The sequence below is a fragment of the Sinohyriopsis cumingii genome, chromosome 1 (genome assembly GCF_028554795.1).
Source record: "Sinohyriopsis cumingii isolate HCF-2022 chromosome 1, ASM2855479v2, whole genome shotgun sequence".
Taxonomy (NCBI): Eukaryota; Metazoa; Mollusca; class Bivalvia; order Unionida; family Unionidae; genus Sinohyriopsis; species Sinohyriopsis cumingii.
The window spans coordinates 160,492,788-160,513,503 of record NC_142961.1 but is presented as its reverse complement, the minus strand read 5'-3'; the positions used below and the strand labels follow the sequence as shown (position 1 = coordinate 160,513,503).

Here is a 20,716-nt window from a genome sequence, read left to right as displayed (position 1 = left end):
ACCTACTTCATTTTTTAATGTATTATTACAGTTTTCAAAATTAAATCCATCGATATTATTTAATAATAATATTAATAATATTCTCTACTGTTCACAAAGCATGGCACATTTGTAATAAAAGACGTACCAGCCACATTGTAATCAACTTATTTACAGTTTACAGTTTATAATATAATAAAATAACTCATATTCGGGTACACACGTACACACACACGCGCACACGCGCGCACACACACACACACACACACACACACACACTTTCAAATAAAACTTAACATTAGTGGTCAACAGGTGCAAGAATAAACATATACAATATATAGGTTTAATACATGTCAACAAACCGACAACCATACAGGTATGTATGATTCTGAATGTGCAGTGCTACATACAAATGATGTCTAAGAACACATATGCGTTCTGTTCACCTGCACACTAACACACTGTCAAACATTGTATCTAGATCAGGGTCCTAAATGTGTTGCCTTTGGAGTTATTTATTGCGGCCGGCATTTGTAAAATAATTAATAATACAATTATTTTCGTCAGAGGTAGCAAACTTTGATAAAAATTTGATTGTTACATCGTCTACTTCTTGTTTCCAACGTTACAGATGGCTGTCTTTTATATGCGTTGCTATTCGCTGTTTGAAAATGTTTCAGTGATGCGGCCCTCGGACTAATGTACTTGTCCTCATGTGGCCCTCGGGGTGTTTTGAGTTTGAGACCCCTGATCTGGTAACACTATTAAAATTCAAAGATTATTATATGATAAACAAATCAATATTCGTTATTCATAATAGTTTATTTTTTTTTATTTTTTCGTATCGATAGTTTTCACTCAGATTTCAAAGACTTTATTCATTAAGGTAGTTGCGTTCATTGTCCTTTTCTTGAATTTTCTCTTGATGGTACAATCCTCGACATAGATAAAACAACAGTGATCTAAGAGCACGATAATGGAGTTGACACTAATCGAATACTTTAAAGGTGTTCGAACGGTCGATAAGAAATAAGCAAAACTAAGAAACGAATAACACCTATTTGATTGATAGCTTTTATTCTGAATATTTATTTCTTCGTGTATTTGTTTTACACTCTGCAAGGTGTCAACGTTACAAGGGTGTCTACGAGCTACATTTATCTCCCTTGTGTTAGGAGACTGATGCTAATTTTTGTAATGTACTTGTTCAACCTGATTATATAAAATGTCCCCAAGTTGCGGTTAAAACCTGCTTAGACCGGATTGGTTTAATTCACAGGGAAAAAAAGCAAAACTACGTCCAATCGACAGCTTTTAATTCTTTCTGCACGGATGTTAGAACCTTCCTGAATCTCAAGTTGTCATTCTGACACATGTGACCATACATCTCAAGGAACATAGAACTTGCTGAGAAAACTGACTGATCGTGTAATACCTTTTCTGGTAAAGTTGTATCTTTTGTATCAAATATTGTTTTGAAAAACTTTAATATTTAGACAAAAAGCCAAATCTTTGAGATTATTGAGATTATCGATTTTTGTTTTTGCTCTCTTACAGTTAAATTCGTTTTTCGACAAAAACAGTTATACATGGTACCATATCAGTTTCTTTCTTATTCACATTTTTGAGTATGCATGGTTAGCGATAAAAAAATAATATTATAATTTCTTCAAACTCACTGCAGTTATGATATATAAGATGAGATTTTCCAAAAAGTGAAACTCAAAATTCGCAAGAAAATTAATTGAAGACATTTTGTGTTCATTTAGTCGCAGACATATCCAGCTAGTTGACGTGAAAGAGAAGTTAAACAGAAATATCTGCCAAGAAATCCCATCCATACTGAGCGTGACAGTTGTTTTTGGGGAAAGGAGTGATTTTAGATACAGACTTTATTTTGCATTTTTATCCTTCTCTCTGTGCAAAAATGGGAGCACTTGAAGATAATATGGACCAGTTCTTTCTGATCATCACTGGAATGTGTATTATTTGTAAGTATAAATAATAATAATAATAATAATAATAATAATAATAGAAATTGTTATTATTATTATTATTATTATTATCGTTACTGTTGTTGTTGCACAATTATTTGGAAAATATTTAATATATCCTTTGTTCTATCTCTTTGAACTGTTAATACTCCTAACTTTATCTAAGCATAAATCTTTGGTTAAAGTTTTTCTCCTTTCACTGAATTTCAATTAGTATGGTCCAGAAGTCCCACCAAATATTTCGTTTTTGAGACGATAAAAGAAACGAATATCTGACAGCCGAATTGCAAATGAAATAAAGTTCCGGTTCAATAAATAAGGATCTAATAATATTCGCGTAAGTATTTAATGTCAATGCACTGTGTAGGTGTATTTGCCCCACAGGATTATGCCAATCACCTATAAAACAATGTCTTCTCATTTATGTGTCAATGTGTTGGTCATTTATACATGCAGTTGTACGTCATGTCCTCACCTTTTTCATATTTTTCTTTGTTTTTTTCTTCTTTTATTTTACCTTATGAATGAATGAATGAATGAATGAAGGAAGGAAGGAAGGAAGGAAGTGATACATTTTAGCCCACCACCATTTTACGTGCAATATAAAATAAATTACATTTGATCTATTACTGTTAGTAATAGTTTTATGAAAGTAAGGACTAACGACGCCTTACCAAGGATTCTGGAGATAAACAAATGTTTAGAAAGCAAGGACACATATATGTATTTTTTCAGACACCTAGGGAACAAAATGAAAATTAGTGTATATTTTGGAGTGATATGGGGGTGTGGGTTTTATTTAAAGGGAAGAAAGGAACCAAGATATGTAATTTCGCAGAGCCAGTAAACACAGACCTACTCCCCAGAAGCGATTTTGTAACTGTAAAAAGTTTGTTTTATATGAAATTAGACGAAAGATTACTGATCTTATGTGATATTACCGGAAGGAGGTAGGAAATACAACTATGTAACACTATTGATGTTCATAATCGGAGTCATTTTGTAATCGTAATTGCAGGAAAGTCATAAAGTATCTAAGTATAACTTTTATAACCTTAAGACAGTCTAACCAATATATTTCGGGAAACAAACATCGTGTATTGGAAAGAAAAAAAACCAGCGTAAAGTTCGAAACCGATGTACGTCTAGCTTCCAATGAAAACTTTAATAGCATTTTGAGACACTTTTTCAGTCTTTTATCGAAATAATTAGATTTCCACAGTGATAAAACGAATGAAAAAAAAAAAAAAGAATCTACCTGGAGTAAAATGTATCGTCATTATCTAAAAGCACCAAAATACATTTTGTATATTAATCAACAAAGCATTTATTATTCCACACTTACCTTATCTGAGAAACTATAGTGCACATAGCACAATTTATCCGTGAACCCTTCTTATTAAAAAAATAATTTTCTCTTATCTAAGATTTTATTTCCAAACCATAGCAACATCATTATCTATTGCACGTCTTAAATATGACGCGAAACCGCGTGATTAATATAACGCGTGGCCTACGTCATGGGGACGATATTAAAGTGTATATCACTTAATTAATTTTATACATATGCAAAGCAGAGAATGTTGTTTGTTATTAGATTTGGCCAAATGTCGAACAATACATTTCGTCAAAGAATCCGAGAATAAGTAAATAAATAAATCATCATCATCATCATCGGGTAAGAAGAACATGTAAATAAATAAATAAATTATAAGATTTTCTTAAGTGATTGGGTAACTCACTCCATAGAATGGCAGCTGCATTTCTAAAAGAATATTACTTGTTATAATGCACAGTAGAAACTAATCTGCTTTTTCGTTGGATTGAAAGCTCGAACTCCACTTGCACTCGAATACATTTGCCCAATATACACAGCTGACGTTTATTCAATAATATTTTGAAGGTTCAGCACATTAGAGTCATCTCAAAGTCTGATGAATTATGGTGCGTTAATAAAACATTCTTCCAAACTTATTGTTACACGCACACGGGTATTTACTTGACCGAGCGGTTGTCAAACCCTGGCGCGATTCTCGCTAGAAGTCATAAGTTTCCCCGACTTTCCAAAGACTTCCATACAACCTCAGTTGTAAATCAGAAAGCCCGACGTGTCCATTCTATACCTAAATTTTCCTCTAATTAATGCAAGACCACAGATAAACCAAACTGTCAACTATCCATCAACCGTACATCTGCGTGTTTTGGCTTCATTATGTTTCCGTACCACCAACCGTTCACGCCTTAGAACATATACGAGTACTCCCTAACAATGGGAACTATTTTAACTCCGCCACCTTAGGCCAGTCAATGTATGCTTTCCAGGCACATTTCGCCGATATAACTGCACCATATTCGCCCGCATGGCGACATAAACGGTCTCTGCCAAGTCCCTTTTTATTTATGCCCTTGTGTAATTTACCGGTTTAATACCGTAAGTGCTGTCCTTGCAGTCACGCTACCAATGTATACCACTAGATTTTAATATGTACTATTTACTCCAGGGACAGTCATTCGGTTTTGGTCGGAATTCACTACTAGTGAACCAGGACATCATGGAAACACACTAACACTTCACTCCGTGACGTTTGCTCCTATTAATTAGCTCATTAGTTCGGGCCAGGAATATTTCCATGGCGCCAAATTCCAATAATCAAACAAGTAATCACACAAATCTAAGAATTGCTTAAAACTGGGCACTACAACCACGTGCACATACTCTAAATTTACTACATTATTTACAAATAAATTTTATAGCTTCCTCCATCTATCCGTTCATGAATATTTACCTACCTATCTATATCTACCTAATTACTTACCTACATAAATACACAAATACAACGAGATTAATAGACAAATAAACAGGAGAAGAGATAAGGAACAAGACAGGCACAATTCTCGATGAAACCTGGTTATTGTCATGCCATGTCAGATCACCTCTTTTGGTATGAAAAAGATATATGTCACTGTGCTTCTGGCAGTCTGGAACACAGTCGTAAACACGGAAATAGTCTTAACTCGAACATGTGGATTAGTCCGAAATTTTGCGTTCTTTCTCATAAAATATGCTTTAAGACAGAAAACTCGGATTCATTAACATTAGATAGTTACTGAAGATTACTCAAAAAGGTTATAATTTCTTGCTCATCTAACCCGTGGCCTTTGCCATAATGTGTATCCTTCACCATTGTCCAATGGGCATAAAAATTGACTAATAAACTTAGGACACTGGCCTTGAGATACGTATATTACCCGCTTTTGGCACAAGAACGGTTTATGACATAGTCTTTGTCCGATTTTATATGAAACACCTGGTTCTGTCCGCCAAATTGTTTTGAAAAAAAACTGGATGAGAATTGTACGATTCTTACAAGAAGTACCCGCATCAGCATTCTTTAAATGTTGAAAAGAAATTACTGGTTCAGTGGTCGTAAAAGTTTAATGAGAAATACCAGACTCAGTGATAGTCAGATTTTTATGAGAAAATCATGGCTCCGTTGTCGTTAACTTTGTATGATGAAATCCTTGCCTAGTGAAGTTCAAATTTTTAAGAGAAACATCAGACTCAGTGGTCGTCACATTTTTATTAGAGTAACTACTGGCTCAGTGGTTGCCAGATCTGTTAAGATAAAAACCTTATTCTGTGGTCGTCAGATTATTTATCGAGAGCACCTGCCCCAGTGATCATCAAACTTTATTGAACATAACTTCTGACTAGGTGGTGGTCAAATTGTGTATAAGAAAAATCTGGCTTAGTGGTAGTCAAAATAGTTGTTAGGACATGAAACCCTACTCAAAATGCTATAACAACAAAGCCACCCATAAAAAAAAATGATTAAAATTAAGCGCTAATGTTATGTATAGTTAATTTGCATTTTTTAAATTTTATTATATGCTATGGATAATTATATTTTGGACTTGACCTTGTCCAAAATCAAGTTCATTTTCTACCTGACCTAAATCAGTGATTTTTGGTTTTGAAAACATGTTTATCTCAACCTGAGACTAAAACTTTGTAAAGTCCCCATGAACTGCCGAATGAATTTGATATTAGAATTTTAGAAACAGACCATCTAATTATAAATAATATGTTATCTTGTAAACATTTGGGACCCTACCGAATTAAATTTTCCATCAGGTAGTAGTCTTTTTATTTTGAAAATGTCAATTTTGGCCAAGGTCAAGTAGATGACTATATAATCTTGTTTTTCTAGAAATTATTCATTCGTGTTGTAACATCTGGGTAGAATCAGTTGTATTATTGTTGTGTCCAGCATTTCATTTGGGCTGGAATTTATTTATTAAAATTATTTAATTCAAGATATTATTCCCTGGAAATACAAAGTGCTCAGAAATATCATTCTTGGAAATAGAGACTTGCATTTATAGAGAAATTCAAAAAAGGATATATTCATGGATTGTATTATTGTAATCCAACAAAAGACTGTTGGCGCATAACCACGACAAAAAGCCACAACATGAATATCAAGACATCCAACGCAGGATTTATTTTTGAATATCACTAACGTTTATTTAGAACTTTAAAAATTAGGACTTGTGTTGGAAATTCGTATAATTTTGGATTTAATTCGCAATAACGAAAGTTCGTTTAACATTTTCACTTTGTATTTTAATAAAGTGAATTATTTGTTGAATTGAAAGAAAATTTGGTGGTTTTTGTTAAAATTAAAAAAAATATAAATGTAAAATCCATTGGATATCGATGAGAGCTTTATGTGATTTTCATTAAAGTAAATTAAACAAGAGAGAAAAGAAATGCTAGTCTCTCAAAGCTACTCCCAGTCAATAGAAAAATTGAATGTTCTTGTAAATTTGTCTTTCTTCCAATATTATGTCAACTTTAGATTAAGCTTAAATAAATTGTACATCTCCCTGCCTCCCTCCCCCCCCCCCGTATACAATACAAACTAAATAGATTCCAAGTATAATGATATACACATTTAAAACCCACTTATTCTTTGGAGGCAATGAAGTACCAGCTTTGAAAAAAGAACTGAACTTTTAATTAGAAGATAGCGACAGGAAGAATCTGTTTGCACCATATATAACGTCAAATGTTGAAAACATTGACCGTTGCAGTTCAACAAATTATGTAGAATTTTGCATACGCACGCATTTCTCAGAAAAATCAGAATTATTTCAAAACAATCTCTGTTCTTTTAGTGTGTTACATATGGAGACTCTTTTTAATGTCATTTAGGATTTTCTCATAACTAAGATTTTTTTAAATTATACAATGGATAAAAGCATAGGTATCGTAGAAATAATTTGGGATTCACAAACATAAATATATCTTTAGTATTATAGACAAAACTAATGATGTAGTTAATTTGCTAAATCTACATGCAAACCGATATATTGATAAATGCAGATTTAGGTGAAACGGGCTAATTTCGCCTCAGTTCATAAAACTGTTTGCGTTTAAGTTTAACGTAGGAAAAATAGCTCTTACAGAAACTGTACAGACAATTAATAGAGTATATATATATATATATATATATATATATATATATATATATATATATATATATATATATATATATATATATATATATATATATATATATATATATATATATATATATATATATATATATATATATGTGTGTGTGTGTGTGTGTCTGTGTGTGTGTGTGTGTGTGTCTGTGCGTATGTGACCACATCAGTTATGGTGGTGTTTAGTTTTGTGAATGAGCCTTCTTATACATGCATGTCCTGATATTTGTTTCTTAGAAATGCCAATATTCTTCATATATATTTTGAAGTTATCTTTAAAATAGGTATGTAAAAAAATAGTGATTTTTTATTTTCTCTTTTCCAAGCTTATTTGTAATAATAATAATAATAATAATAAGATGATGACGATGATGATGATGATGACGACGACGACGAAGATGATGTTAAACTAACTTATTCTTGTTCAGCTGTTTAGTGGAAGGCTCATCTCACAGAGGGTTGTGATTCAATAAAATACGTGAATCACATAAGTATAAGTATCATGAAAGATTGGAGGCAATAAAATACTGCAGGTTGTATTATTTATAGAAAGGGCTAATAATTTATATTGGGTCAAAAATGAAAGTTTTACGTTTTTTTTAAATGCTGAAGAAGGTTGCGGAACATTAAATGTTCCGTACAAAAACACCATTGTATGTAAAACTAATTCTTAAAAACTATCAGTCTTGTATTTTCGGACACTCAGTTGATTTTAGAAGACGATCTAGTGAGTCCACAATGAACTTCTGAGATTAGAATAAAAGTGTTCAGATAACCTGGAGCCAGGTTGTTTTAACTTTGTATGTGTTGCCTAATTCGCTGTTGTAAACTTTGTATATGAGGACTAATTCCTTGTTTTAGACTTTGTATATTAGGCTTAATTTTGTTGTTTTATTCTATCTGTGTAAGGTTGGACTTTTTAATAACAAGTATTTTTCATCCAAAGAGTTCTAGCTACAGTGTTTTTTCGGGCGTTTCAAGCGTTTTAAAAGATTAGATGATTAGTGTCCCCAAATATTGTGACAATAATCAAAATTATATCGGAAGAAAGAATTTGAAAAAGCAATTCTTTATTTTAAAGTTATAAATGCTTTTTTTTCCAATCAAATAATTTTAATGAATATTTCTTACATAGTTGTGACATCAATATTTTCTCTTATTTCTTTTTAGTCTGCCCATTTAAATTTTTAACGGTCATTTGCTGTCACAAATTGTGGGCGTTTAGCTACATAATGTATGAACTAGATCTTGATGTTTCTTATTATCAAGTATTCAGAACTTTAAACATGTTCTCTAAAATTTGCTTGTTTCCCTCCCTGATAACGCTTTCTCACATATTTTGTTATCATTAACTAAATTAAAACAATCTTGATTTGCGTCAGCATGTCCATTAGGCATCATGCTTATTCAGAATCTGATTCTAGATGCACTGATGCACTAAAATAATGTACTGGGTCTAACTTATAATTATTCATTCAGACAGATCTTGGACAGACATTCAAACAGATCTGAAATTAACAAATAAGAGACGTATTTAAAAGGTAATGAATATCTGTGCCGTACAACAAAAGTTCCTTGCTATTTAACAGCAATTCAGTAAATTCAGTTCACGGTACACCCCATTCACCCCGACACACCTTCTCAGTCTCGTTATCTAATTATTAAATGCCATTTTTGGCATGTTGTTCATAACTGCAAAACCGCACTTTTCCAACCTCATGGCGGTTCTGCCCCTCGTCGAATCGTTGATAACAGGATTCAACCAAAAATCACTTTGAGGTAAATTGGGCTTTATGATTAATGTGGCATATTTTGAAATGGACTAATGGAATAAAATACTTAAAGTTTTCTTCCTACAATAATTAATTGATACGAATATTATAAAATTCCTTTCATTCATCGAACTGAATTATTTCTGGTTTTCTCTATTCAGAAATATCCCTAATGGCATAATGAAATCACGAATGTAATCTTGTCATATAGACAAGGAATTATAATATTAATCAGAGTGGAATGGAATAATCGCTCTAAGCGTCAGACTTGTACATCAAATGTTTAGAGATCGAACTCGGATTTCCTCCTGAGAATACATACTCAGGAATAAATAGAGCTTGAAATAAGAAATACAAATTTAAACCACACACCTAAAGCATGATGGAGCGTGACACAAAATCTCGCGTATGCAAATTGAAAAACAACAGAAACTAACACATTATATTGTGGATGCAGGAAAGAGCACACACTTAGATATACCTTAGTAAAACAGAGTCTAAAAATGGATGTATATTCTCCATGCCATGCGGACGGCAACGGTCAAGTCACATTGTATATTCTTTTAAACAAAAATATTCTTAATTGACCTAGATTTATCAAATAATTTAACGTTTACCTTTTCGCCCTTCAAACCAATTGGTATGTAGGCTATTAGTTCAGTATAAAGCATCAAAACGTCATGACTATAATTATTTCCATGCATACATACCAATTTGTAGATGCCAAATCAGTGAAGAAGTACATTTAATTTCCATTTACTGTGTCGTACTGTACGATTTTTGCAATCAGAAACGTTAGAGCGTGAAATCGTAAAACACTTAGAAGAGTTTTTTGGTAGAAATTGGGAACGCATCCATTTTTGTGTGTGTAGAAATGTGGTAGAATGAAGAACAATTTCCATTATTGAATCTTGAAGGTTTCAAATGCGTGTAATATTTTTTTTTTTTTTTTTTTTTTTTTTTTTTTTAAATTAATATAACACTGCTTAGAGGTAAACCAAATGCAAATAGTAATGTTGTATATTTTCTATTTTTAAATTAGACGAATGATATGGAGAGTTTTTTTTTTTTTTTGCTGTTTGCTTTAGTGACTGCTATAGGCCTTACTGGTGGACATCAATCGTGATCATTTAAGAAACATTTCCTAACAATGTAAGTATTGAAATTAGAATGACAGAAATGGAGAAGATGAAATTAATGCAAATGTTAATGAAGAATGCCAACGGTATGTTAGACATCAAAAGGTATAACGGATGACTAAAGGTACAACTGACGACAAAAGGTATAACGAACGACACCATACAGACGGAAGGTTACGTCATAAACTATACGCTTTCTATAGGTTCCATTACTGCCAAAAGGATGTATTCAGATTCTGGTGGTATTTATTAACTCCAGCAAAAATGCATAAATACGTGGATGAATATGTTTACCACTCGAAATAAAATGCAACACATAACAATGATATCCTAATGGTGAAATTAAGATCACTTACAGCAATTTCTAAAATGTAGATATTTTTCAATAGTCAATAAGAACGCTAACGTCTGAATACTTTCTTCTGTGTTCATCACGAAGAAGTCTTCACTCGAACCCTATAAATGTATCAGAGAGACACGTATGCCTTGCCGATAGGGTTTAATTGAAGAAATCCAGATCAGTAAGCAAGGCACACTTCCATATCAAGCATGGACCATAACTCAATAAAATAATAATAATAATAATAATAATAATAATAATAATAATAATAATAACAATAATGAGGATTTTATATAGCGCATAATCTTTAGAAGCTCTAAGCGCTTTACAACATTAGACAACACCTATAACATAAAAAACATATATAATGATATGATTACAAAAACCAAAAACCATGAAATTAGAAAACATAAAAAACATGCTGAAAATATTTAAGGTAGGAAACATTATTAGATCTTTAAGTTTGTTCTTGCAGTCGAAATAAGTAAGTTTTAAGAGCACTCTTGAATGGGATCACTGAGTCTTTGTGTCTAAGTTCAGTGGGCAATTCTTTCCACATTGCTGGGCCCTGGTATGCAAAAGAACGTTGTCCATATGACTTTGTTTTCATAGTAGGAATAATGAGTATACAATTGTCAGAAGAGAAGCGTAAGTATCTTGCTGGTGTGTACACATGGACGAGGTATGTTGGACTGGAGTCCATCAGTGAAACGTAGCACAGAGAACAAATTTTGTGTTTGATTCTGGATTGAATGGATAGCCAGTGTAGGGTACAGAGCAGCGGGGAGGTGTGCTCTGATCGTAGTACTCTAAGTATGATCCGAGCAGCTGTGTTTTGAAGTTTTTGGAGTAGATATTGAGATGAACCAGACAGAATTGAGTTACAATAGTCCAGTCTTGAAAGTACTAGTGAACACACAAGTGTTTTAGTGGCATCAACTGAAAGATATTTGCGAATGGAGCTGATGCGTCTCAGCTCAAGATATGCAGCTTTGCATATGTTCATGACATGTTGGTGAAATGTGAGAGTACTGTCCAGAGTAACACCTAGGTTTCGTACTGACTGTGTGAATTTAATGTTGGTGTTGCTGATATTTATTGTTTCAGGTAAAGGATGTGAATGAGAAAGTCTTTGTGTTTTGATCAGAATGGCCTCAGTTTTATCATCATTCATCTGCAGCTTGATACATGTCATCCATGATTTCACATCAGAAATGCACCTCTCTACACCTAGGATGGTAGCATCAACTTCACTTGGGTGGCTAGATTTGTATATTTGGGTGTCATCATCGTACAATTGGTGAGACACTGGATGATGATCTATGACACTTGACAGCGGCTGAGTGTATAGAATGAAGACAACAGGTCCAAGAACAGACTCCTGTGGAACACCACAACATAGATCAACTGGGTTGGAGTGTATTCCATTTGCATACACAATTTGTGTCCTGTTGACCAAGTAGGACTTGAACCACAGTAAGGCTGTATCATGAATGCCAAATACATGCTGGAGACGGTGAAGTAATATATCATGGTCTATTATGTCAAATGCTGCAGACAAATCAAGGAGGATGAGGACTGTAATCTTTCCGCTATCCAAAGCAGAGAGAATGTCATTAACTACTTTTAGAAGAGTAGTCTCAGTACTGTGGCAAGGGTGATATGCAGATTGTACATTGCTAAAAAGACTGTTTGAATTCAGATGAGATACAAGCTGGGTTAGAACAACCTTATCTAAGATTTTTTTATATGAATGGGAGATCAGAAACTGGGCGGTAGTTCTTTAAATCGTTATGGTCGAGTGTTGGTTCTTCAGCAGAGGCTTTACAATGGCAGTTTTGAAAAATGATGGGAATTCCCCGGATGATAGAGAGAGGTATTAATAGCATCAGTTAGTGAAGGCAATACTGGATCTAAGCACTCAAGCAGCAGTGATATTGGAATTGGATCAAGTTCACATGACTTTGGTGCACTCTTCATCAGGATTGTACGTACGAAACCCATAGTGACAGGTTCAAATGCTGCTAATGGTTGCCACTGAAATTCTGTATCCCAACTGTATGGTGACGACGAGTCAGTTGAAATTGTGTTGTCAAGCTTATCTCTAATGGTTTGTAGTTTGTCTCGGAAGAAATTTGCAAACATGTCCGGAAGGTCGACTGGAGAGAAGATAGTTGGAAGTGGTGTACATTTGTTCCTTGACATTAGCTTGTTAGGAATCTCGAAGAGCTCTTTGCAGCTGGAACTTTTCATTATCTTAGTACTGTAGTGGGTTGATTTAACTGCATGGACTATATCTGTGACATTCTTCCTAGCGGCTTCATAGATCTGCTTATAAATAGTGAGTCTGGTGGAAAGGCAAAGCCTCTCAGCTTTACGGCGGTCTCTTTTAGCAGCGCGAAGCTGGTCCCTAACCCTGCTATACCGTGGAGAACACTTTTGAATTGATACTCTGCACTTGGTAGCTGGGGCATGTTTGTCGAGCAATGAACGCAGACAGTTATCGAGTTGTTTTGCTGTAGGAGGTAAGCACGTTGTTAGGTTAGCTTGGATGTCATGCACTAGTTTGGTTCTATTTGTCATACGGAGGTTTCTCTTAGTAGCAGATAAAGGTGGAGGGTTAGGGACTGATACGTCAAGATGGCATATAATACAGAGGTCATCTGATGCAGTTCTTGGGTTACCAGGGAGGACCGTAGAATGGTATCATTAGGTCTATGAAGAATCCAGTCTAAAATGTGACCATGTTTATGGGTGTGTTGGTTAACTGACTATTTCAGGTTGAAAACATTAATGGAATCTAGGAGTTTTTATGTGTTTGGGTTTCCCGGACAGTCAAAGTGAAAGTTGAAATCTCCAAGAATAATCAGGTTGCCACCTATCGAATTTCCATACTCCAGGAGATTCGGAAACTGCTCCAAAAAGAGAGATTCAGTCAGCTTGTTTTTTTCTACTAGGAGGAGGGCGGTATAGGCAGAAAAAATGGACTGACCTTTGCTCCAGTGTGAGTGTGGTTTGGACTAGTTCAAACGATGTGTGATAGAAATTGAAAGTTGTGGTGTGGTTAAGACGTTTGATCATGGAGTTCTTAGTGATGACAGCAATTCCACCTCCCGACAGGAAACGGTGGGAACAAAATTGAATGATCGTTGTTCCCTTACGTATGAAACGCTGAATTAAGTTTCCATCCATAAACACCGACATCATTTTTTGAGCGGAAACTAAACGTACTATGCAAGGGAAAACATTTTAATTTTACAGAAGCCTAAAACTAATATAATTTTAATAAAGGAACAGTGAACTTGACACTGAACACCGTATATTCTTAATATTACACTTAATGCCGATATTAAGTTCAATCTATTAAATTGTTTTAAAAGTTTTAGAAGCGGAAACGAAATTCACATTTGAAGTGTGTACAACATATACGGTCAGGGATGTTATCAACCCTGTCTGAGATTACATATGATTACATTATTAGAGCAAAACACACATTCTGCAGGGAGCGTCATACAGTTTGGCACCACATGTTACAGCAGGAGAATTGTTCTAGTGAACATAACATTTTGCATGTCGGTGTTTGCTGGAATAAAGGAGGCATATCAATTGCCAAACACAAAAGCAACCTCTGGATGTGTCAGGAGCATATAATAAAATGAAAGCTGCAGATCAAAAAAATTGGCATAGTTACACTAACCTCGCCGTGTCCGCCATGACATATAACGCGAGACTCTCGCCGTGACCCATTTTCTAAACAAGGCTTGTCAGACCATATTTGGATATTCTACACTATGTTATTAATTGTTGAATGACATAATACGTGAAGACAGAGAATGGATGCTTGCATTAATTGCGAAAACCAGTTTTTGTTGAGAAAAGGATAAAACCCGTTCCTCAAAGATGGAAATTCATGGTAATCCACAAATATTTTTGGCCTAAAACAAATCACAATCTCTCTCTCTCTCTCTCTCTCTCTCTCTCTCTCTCTCTCTCTCTCCTGAATGGATACCTTTTTCCATTATTAAGCTTCGTACCAAATTAAGCTCTCTCAGGTTATATGACTAGAACTTATTCAAAAACACACAGTATACATGCCAGATCGTACAATTGATGGGATTTTTATCATGATAACAGATGGAAGCTTTTCTTTGTGGTTAATAGTGCACAACTTACGTCAGACAAAATATTTGTCCTCGGGGGAAAAAACAAGACTAATATCTTATCGTTAGTCACCGATCTGAGAGGGAGTAGGTTGGGGTTTGGGACAAATGTATCCTATGATTATGTAAATATACAAGCATTTGCTGTAGACCCATACTCTCTTGTTAGCGTCAGAAAACTAATACATATTGAACTAACAACATACAATTTTGCTGTCTAATCGAATAGATAATAAAAACAAGTAACTTTAAAATGTAAAAAGAGGTCTAGTCAGTAAGTGACATAATTATTTAGGTTCAAACCATGGTCGCCCCCCCCCCCCCCCCATTTTACCTATAAACATGTTTTGGCCTACATCCGTAAAAACTTGAAAATAATTCTGCGGGCGCCCTTAGTTCAACATTACTTTATAGTACATGTTGCCTTGCCCAGCTTGAGGGACTAATTCTTGTGGAACTGATGTAAAATTGTGGAATTGTGATGTGTGTTTCTAAAATTAAAATACGATGGTTGCTAGAGACGGTCTTTCACGACTTGCTGGCTTGGAATAAATCCCACGGTCTTGCAAAAGTAGTTCATGCCGTGTAAAGGTTTATGTTAAAAAAGTGATAAGTTTATGCATTGCTGAAAACATTCTCCATCATTCTTGATGACAGTTATGCTCAGAAATACATGTGCTGAATTTTAACCTAATTGATATATTTGTATATATGATACGTCTTTTTTTCTTAACTAGTGTGTTGTTGCATTGCCTATGATGAGTGCTATTATTGTTTTAATGCCACACTTTTCATAAATAATGATAGTGGCAAATTTGCATAACCTTTGGAAAGTCTTACATTTTAAGCGTTTTCACGGCATAATCATTACCATCTAATCATAAGGAAGACGTTATTTAGGAAACGTTTTGAGGTTCTTTCAGGTATTGTTTGGAGGGGAGCGGTTGTTTCATGTTCATTTTGTTCTTGTTTTCATTTTCGAGGTGGGGGGCGGCTTGGCGCCCTCACCTTCACCCATTCGCTCACGAATCACTGTCCTTCTATTTGCATTTAAATTTATATACAATATAAATTATCTCTTTCAATGTTTTCACTTTACATTTGATTTGCGTAGTAAATATGAGATGAAAGAAAGTCCTTTATCTTATAAAATAGCATGGCAAACGGATCAATAACTGTGCCTAAACATTCTATCCCAACCACAGATTTGAATAATACTTTCAAACTCTCGTTGGAATGATTGCATATTGAAAGCACACCATTCGCATAGTACTCAAACCTTCCTTCATCCTTACCCATTCATCTTCTTCAACAACAGTTGCTATGACTATAAACAAAATCTTCTGTAGAATACAATTTGTTTCTTTCTTTAAAATATTGTTATTGTTATTGTGGGTTTAACTCTATTTTCAGCACGCGATACATGGCGGCCAGTATGAATGGTCGAGGAAGAATCCGGGAAAATCCCGGTAAGAACCACTGACCCACGGCAAGCTACTGGCAAGCTTTCTCACATACCCACATTGGCGAGCCGAGACTCGAACCCACGCGGAAAAAGGTGAAATGGCTGTGACTGGTAAAGAAAAACGCTTTAGACCACCAAAACGAAGGGTCTTAAATGTCCTTTCCAGCTTTTACACATATAACCTGACAATGGGAAGAATAGTTCAGCCAGTCTAACAAAGTACACGATACCTCAGTCTCTACCAGAGTTCGACGCAACCCTATTGTTTTATGGATGAAAAAGAGCTGCAAATTGCCACCAGGAATATAGAAAATGAGAACCTTTTCACTAGATATTTTACATTGAAAACTTTAACTTTTTTTCTCTTTACACTCAATACTTGGTTGATGAAGCAACATCGATTCGAGTCCGTCCAAACTTACGTTTTTGAGAAGTGGGATGCGAATCTGTGATGTGTTAACTTATGATGTTGTCTGATTTATGATCTAGAATAGAGTTTTTTTTAAGTCAAGATGAAGCTATTGACGTCCATTACACTAACCAACATGATGAGAAATATCTTACCATATGGTCACAAAATAGGACTGTATTGGAGGATATTTGCAACAAATCTTCTTTTGCTTGATGCCATGAGGCCCGATCTTATCTTCATTTCGAATTTTTATTTACAGTTATAATAACCAAAATCATATCTTTGAGAACGAGCTGTATGAGAGCAGAATTTGAAAAAGAGTTTCCTCAAACCGCTTTTTCCAGAGATCAAGTTGATTTTATTTAGGGAATTAAGACGTACGTTATTTGCTCGTAGATAGAGTAGGCATAGTTCGTTCGGTGATTTGATTACACTGTGGAAAAATAGACTGTGTTGTGGGTATTTCTTAGGAGAGACGACCTTTTAAAAGCAATACGTTGCCTTTAAATATGGCAACAGGTGTAATAGTTTCCCAGATTAGTTTTGATTGTGTAGTTTGATCAGATGCATCCATCCAGAGAAACAGACGAGGATGCGAATACCACCTGATGGTCTCCAGACGTGTAATCAAAGTAGACTTTAAAAAAAACTATGTTTTCTTTTTAGTTATGCAAAGTGGTTTCGCATTTCTGGAGGCAGGCGCAGTACGAAGCAAGAACGTCACCAATATTCTCATCAAGAACGTCTTTGACTCGTGTAAGTCCATACCGTTTATTTGACTTCATAAAGAAATGCAATGTGCAAAGCACGCTCTGCTTATTTTATAACTAGGACGATTTGCTTATTTCACGACAGGATCCTCTGCCGGAAAGGTAATACATATGTATCGCCATTCAACAGCTAACCAATAAGATAATAACGTAAAAAAACAATATATACGCTGATGCAAGATAGCGTGTTTGGTTTGTATTTTTGCTACATAGGTTGAGATTATGACCTGCCTCATTCTTACTTAGCACACATATTTCGTCACAGGAAGTCAGTCATGTCAGATCATTCTATCAAAATCGATTGTTTCTTTCGTAAGGATACATATGTACAGTAAACTCTGACATATTTTCTGTTAATTTTCAGTTATAGCTGGAATCGCATATTGGCTCGTTGGCTACGCATTTGCTTTCGGAGAAGGAAATGATTTCATTGGCTGGAAGTACTTCGCGTCCTCTGAACTCCCAGACACCAGATACGCATTCTTCTTCTTCCAGTACACGTTTGCTGCCTCCGCCGCCACTATTGTCTCTGGAGCATTGGCCGAGAGGTGTGAATTTATCGCCTACTTCGTCTACAGCTTCTTTATAACAGGTCATAATTCGTTTGTTGTGAATGCCATCTAAAAAAGTACATGGCCCCATGCTTTCAAATACGAAACGTGTCCACACGTTTCATCATACATGATTTTACTATAAATGTCTAAGCCCCGTTTCCGATCTTGGAATATACTTTTTGGTTTGATCAGTTCTTCTCCAAAGTCTTCTGTACAGATTCTAAACAATTTTATTTCCGATTTTACTTAAAAGGAACTTTAGAAAATCCTTGAAATATATGCTTCAATGCCATTAGTGCATGTTATAAAACAAAACTCAAAACCAGATTTTTAATTCCATATTAAAGCGATCATTGTCGTTAGAGAGGATATATATATATATATATATATATATATATATATATATATATATATATATATATATATATATATATATATATATATATATATATATATATATATATATTATATCACATATTTAAATGCGATAATGCCGGTTGATTTGTTCCTGGGGTGAGATCTGTATTTATTGATCGAGACAAGGTTATGATCTTAAGATTTCTTGTCATCATATATTAATAAGTTGAAGATCACAGGTAGAGGACAAACCATGGATCTCCTCTGATGGGTTTAAAAATGAAATATCGCCACCTAACTTGCATGTCATCCTTGTGAAGGATAAAGGTTATGCATATTGATGTAACCTTAAGTTCATCAGAGTCAAATACCTTCTTTAGATGTACGTTTCAAACTCGTTTACTTTGCACCCGTTTTGCAAACGTTGTCACGTTCTACTTATTAAGTACATCTTTATTGGGTCATATTTAAGGATGACCTGGTAACCGCACCTGGCCGGGTTTTTGCACTACCCGGAAATATCCGTCCCGACATGGTTTTAAGACAAAAACATGATCTTGCCGGGTCGAGTTCTCCATTACCCACGCCCTTTTGTCTTTTTTTGCGGTGTCGGGAATACAATTAAAACACCGAAACGTAGTTGTATGGTTGACTAAATTGGGGTGAAAGAAGGGGGTCGTTTGGAGAAACCGGACACGGTTAAAACCTATCGGCCGGGTAGTCCCCTGCACAAAATTAAAAAAACAAACAAACAACAACCTGATCGTTAAAAGTATTAGTTGGCTTCGCCTCGCCCACGCAATAAGCATATTGAAACATGACTGCACGTGTGGAACGATGGGTCGAGAAGAGAGTGAATTGTGAACTAGATAAAGAATAAGCAAAGTTCAGAATATATTTGAATTATCAAATGGATTGTTGAAAATGCCCTGAAATAAAATATTGAGACCAAAATATAACAATGATTAAATGCTTCCTCTACTTGTAAGTATTTACTAGTTTGCATAGCCACGTGATTTTTTTTTACACATTAGTTTCAGTACCTAAATTGACTTAAATGCAACTAAGCCGACAGCAATGGTAAAATGTCCATTGTTAACTGTGTTGAAACGCACATTCATTTCATTGGTCAGTTTCCCTCGAATTCACCTAGTTCACGTGTCAGATGAAGTTTGTGTATTTCTCAATGTCACTGAGGACATTCATCTTGTGATAGAATGACAATGTACGGAATACTCTCCATTTTCTCGCAGAACACACTCCAAACACGTAGTTCAATGTTAACCATATAAAAAATGTATTTTGTATGGGTGTTGGGCGGGGGTGGGAGGGGGACTCGTCTTAGCTTAACACCTTCTCCAAAAGTAACAGTCAGCGGATCATTATCTATCTGGTCTCTGAAGAGTCCATTGCTTGTGATTAATTAATACGTGGTGGGTTGTACAAATGAATCCGACATTTTATACCTGGGATTTGCAGGAATTTAATTAGGATTCGTTGCTTGATTTTATTTCTTCCATAATATGTCAAAAGAAACTAATTTGGGGCGAAGGTGTGGCAGGGATTATTATAAAAGAACTGCAAAGCATTAACCAGAAGTATTTTCTGATTATAAAAGAAATGGGTGACAACAAACTACGTTCATCTCGAGTATCAGTGTAGAAATAAATCATACGTGTCCAATGGCATTTAATTTTTAGTTATACAACATTTTCGTCAAAAGGGCGCTGCCTATGTTTTGGTTCATGTTCTTCATAATAAATATCGATGACTACCCACTTGTCTGCTTTAAAAAAATTTATAACACAATTTTGGGAACGGATTATTACTGAAATATAAATGCTGTAAATGTAATAAAACATTCATGTGTCTATGGTATAAAACAAAGAAAATACATTTGTTTAAGGTTATTCGGGATTTGGCAAAAATATAGAGTCTAAACGTCACATAAAGCCCAAAGTAAAGCAAATATCTCTTTGACCGTGTTCGATGGGCAATCAAGGAACACATTGCACACTATATTAGGGAAAACTGGAAAATATCGTAAGCAAATGTCAGGAAAATATAATAAGAAAGATAAATAAATAAAATCTGAAAATACTATTTACAGGTCTGATAAGTTATGTCAGCGAGTACATTAAGATGAACATTTGTTAAAGTAAAGAAATTAACTTTAATGTTTGCATTACCCCAAACACAGAGAGTCGAATTCATTTTGAAAACCACAACATATTTATCATATGCCTGGACATTTCCAAGA

General features: G+C 34.7%; 1 protein-coding gene across 1 annotated transcript in view; it reads left to right on the top strand.

Annotated features, from left to right (window-relative positions):
- The first annotated feature begins 1,307 nt into the window (after positions 1-1,307).
- LOC149808241 (putative ammonium transporter 1) overlaps positions 1,308-20,716 on the top strand; it is a 62,182-nt gene continuing 42,773 nt past the window's right edge. The window contains exons 1-4 of the mRNA XM_089950210.1: positions 1,308-1,422; positions 1,749-1,970; positions 17,442-17,531; positions 17,910-18,137. Coding sequence (XP_089806336.1) covers positions 1,907-1,970; positions 17,442-17,531; positions 17,910-18,137 — 382 coding nt within the window. The 5' untranslated portion in view covers positions 1,308-1,422; positions 1,749-1,906. The remainder of the gene's footprint in view (positions 1,423-1,748; positions 1,971-17,441; positions 17,532-17,909; positions 18,138-20,716) is intronic.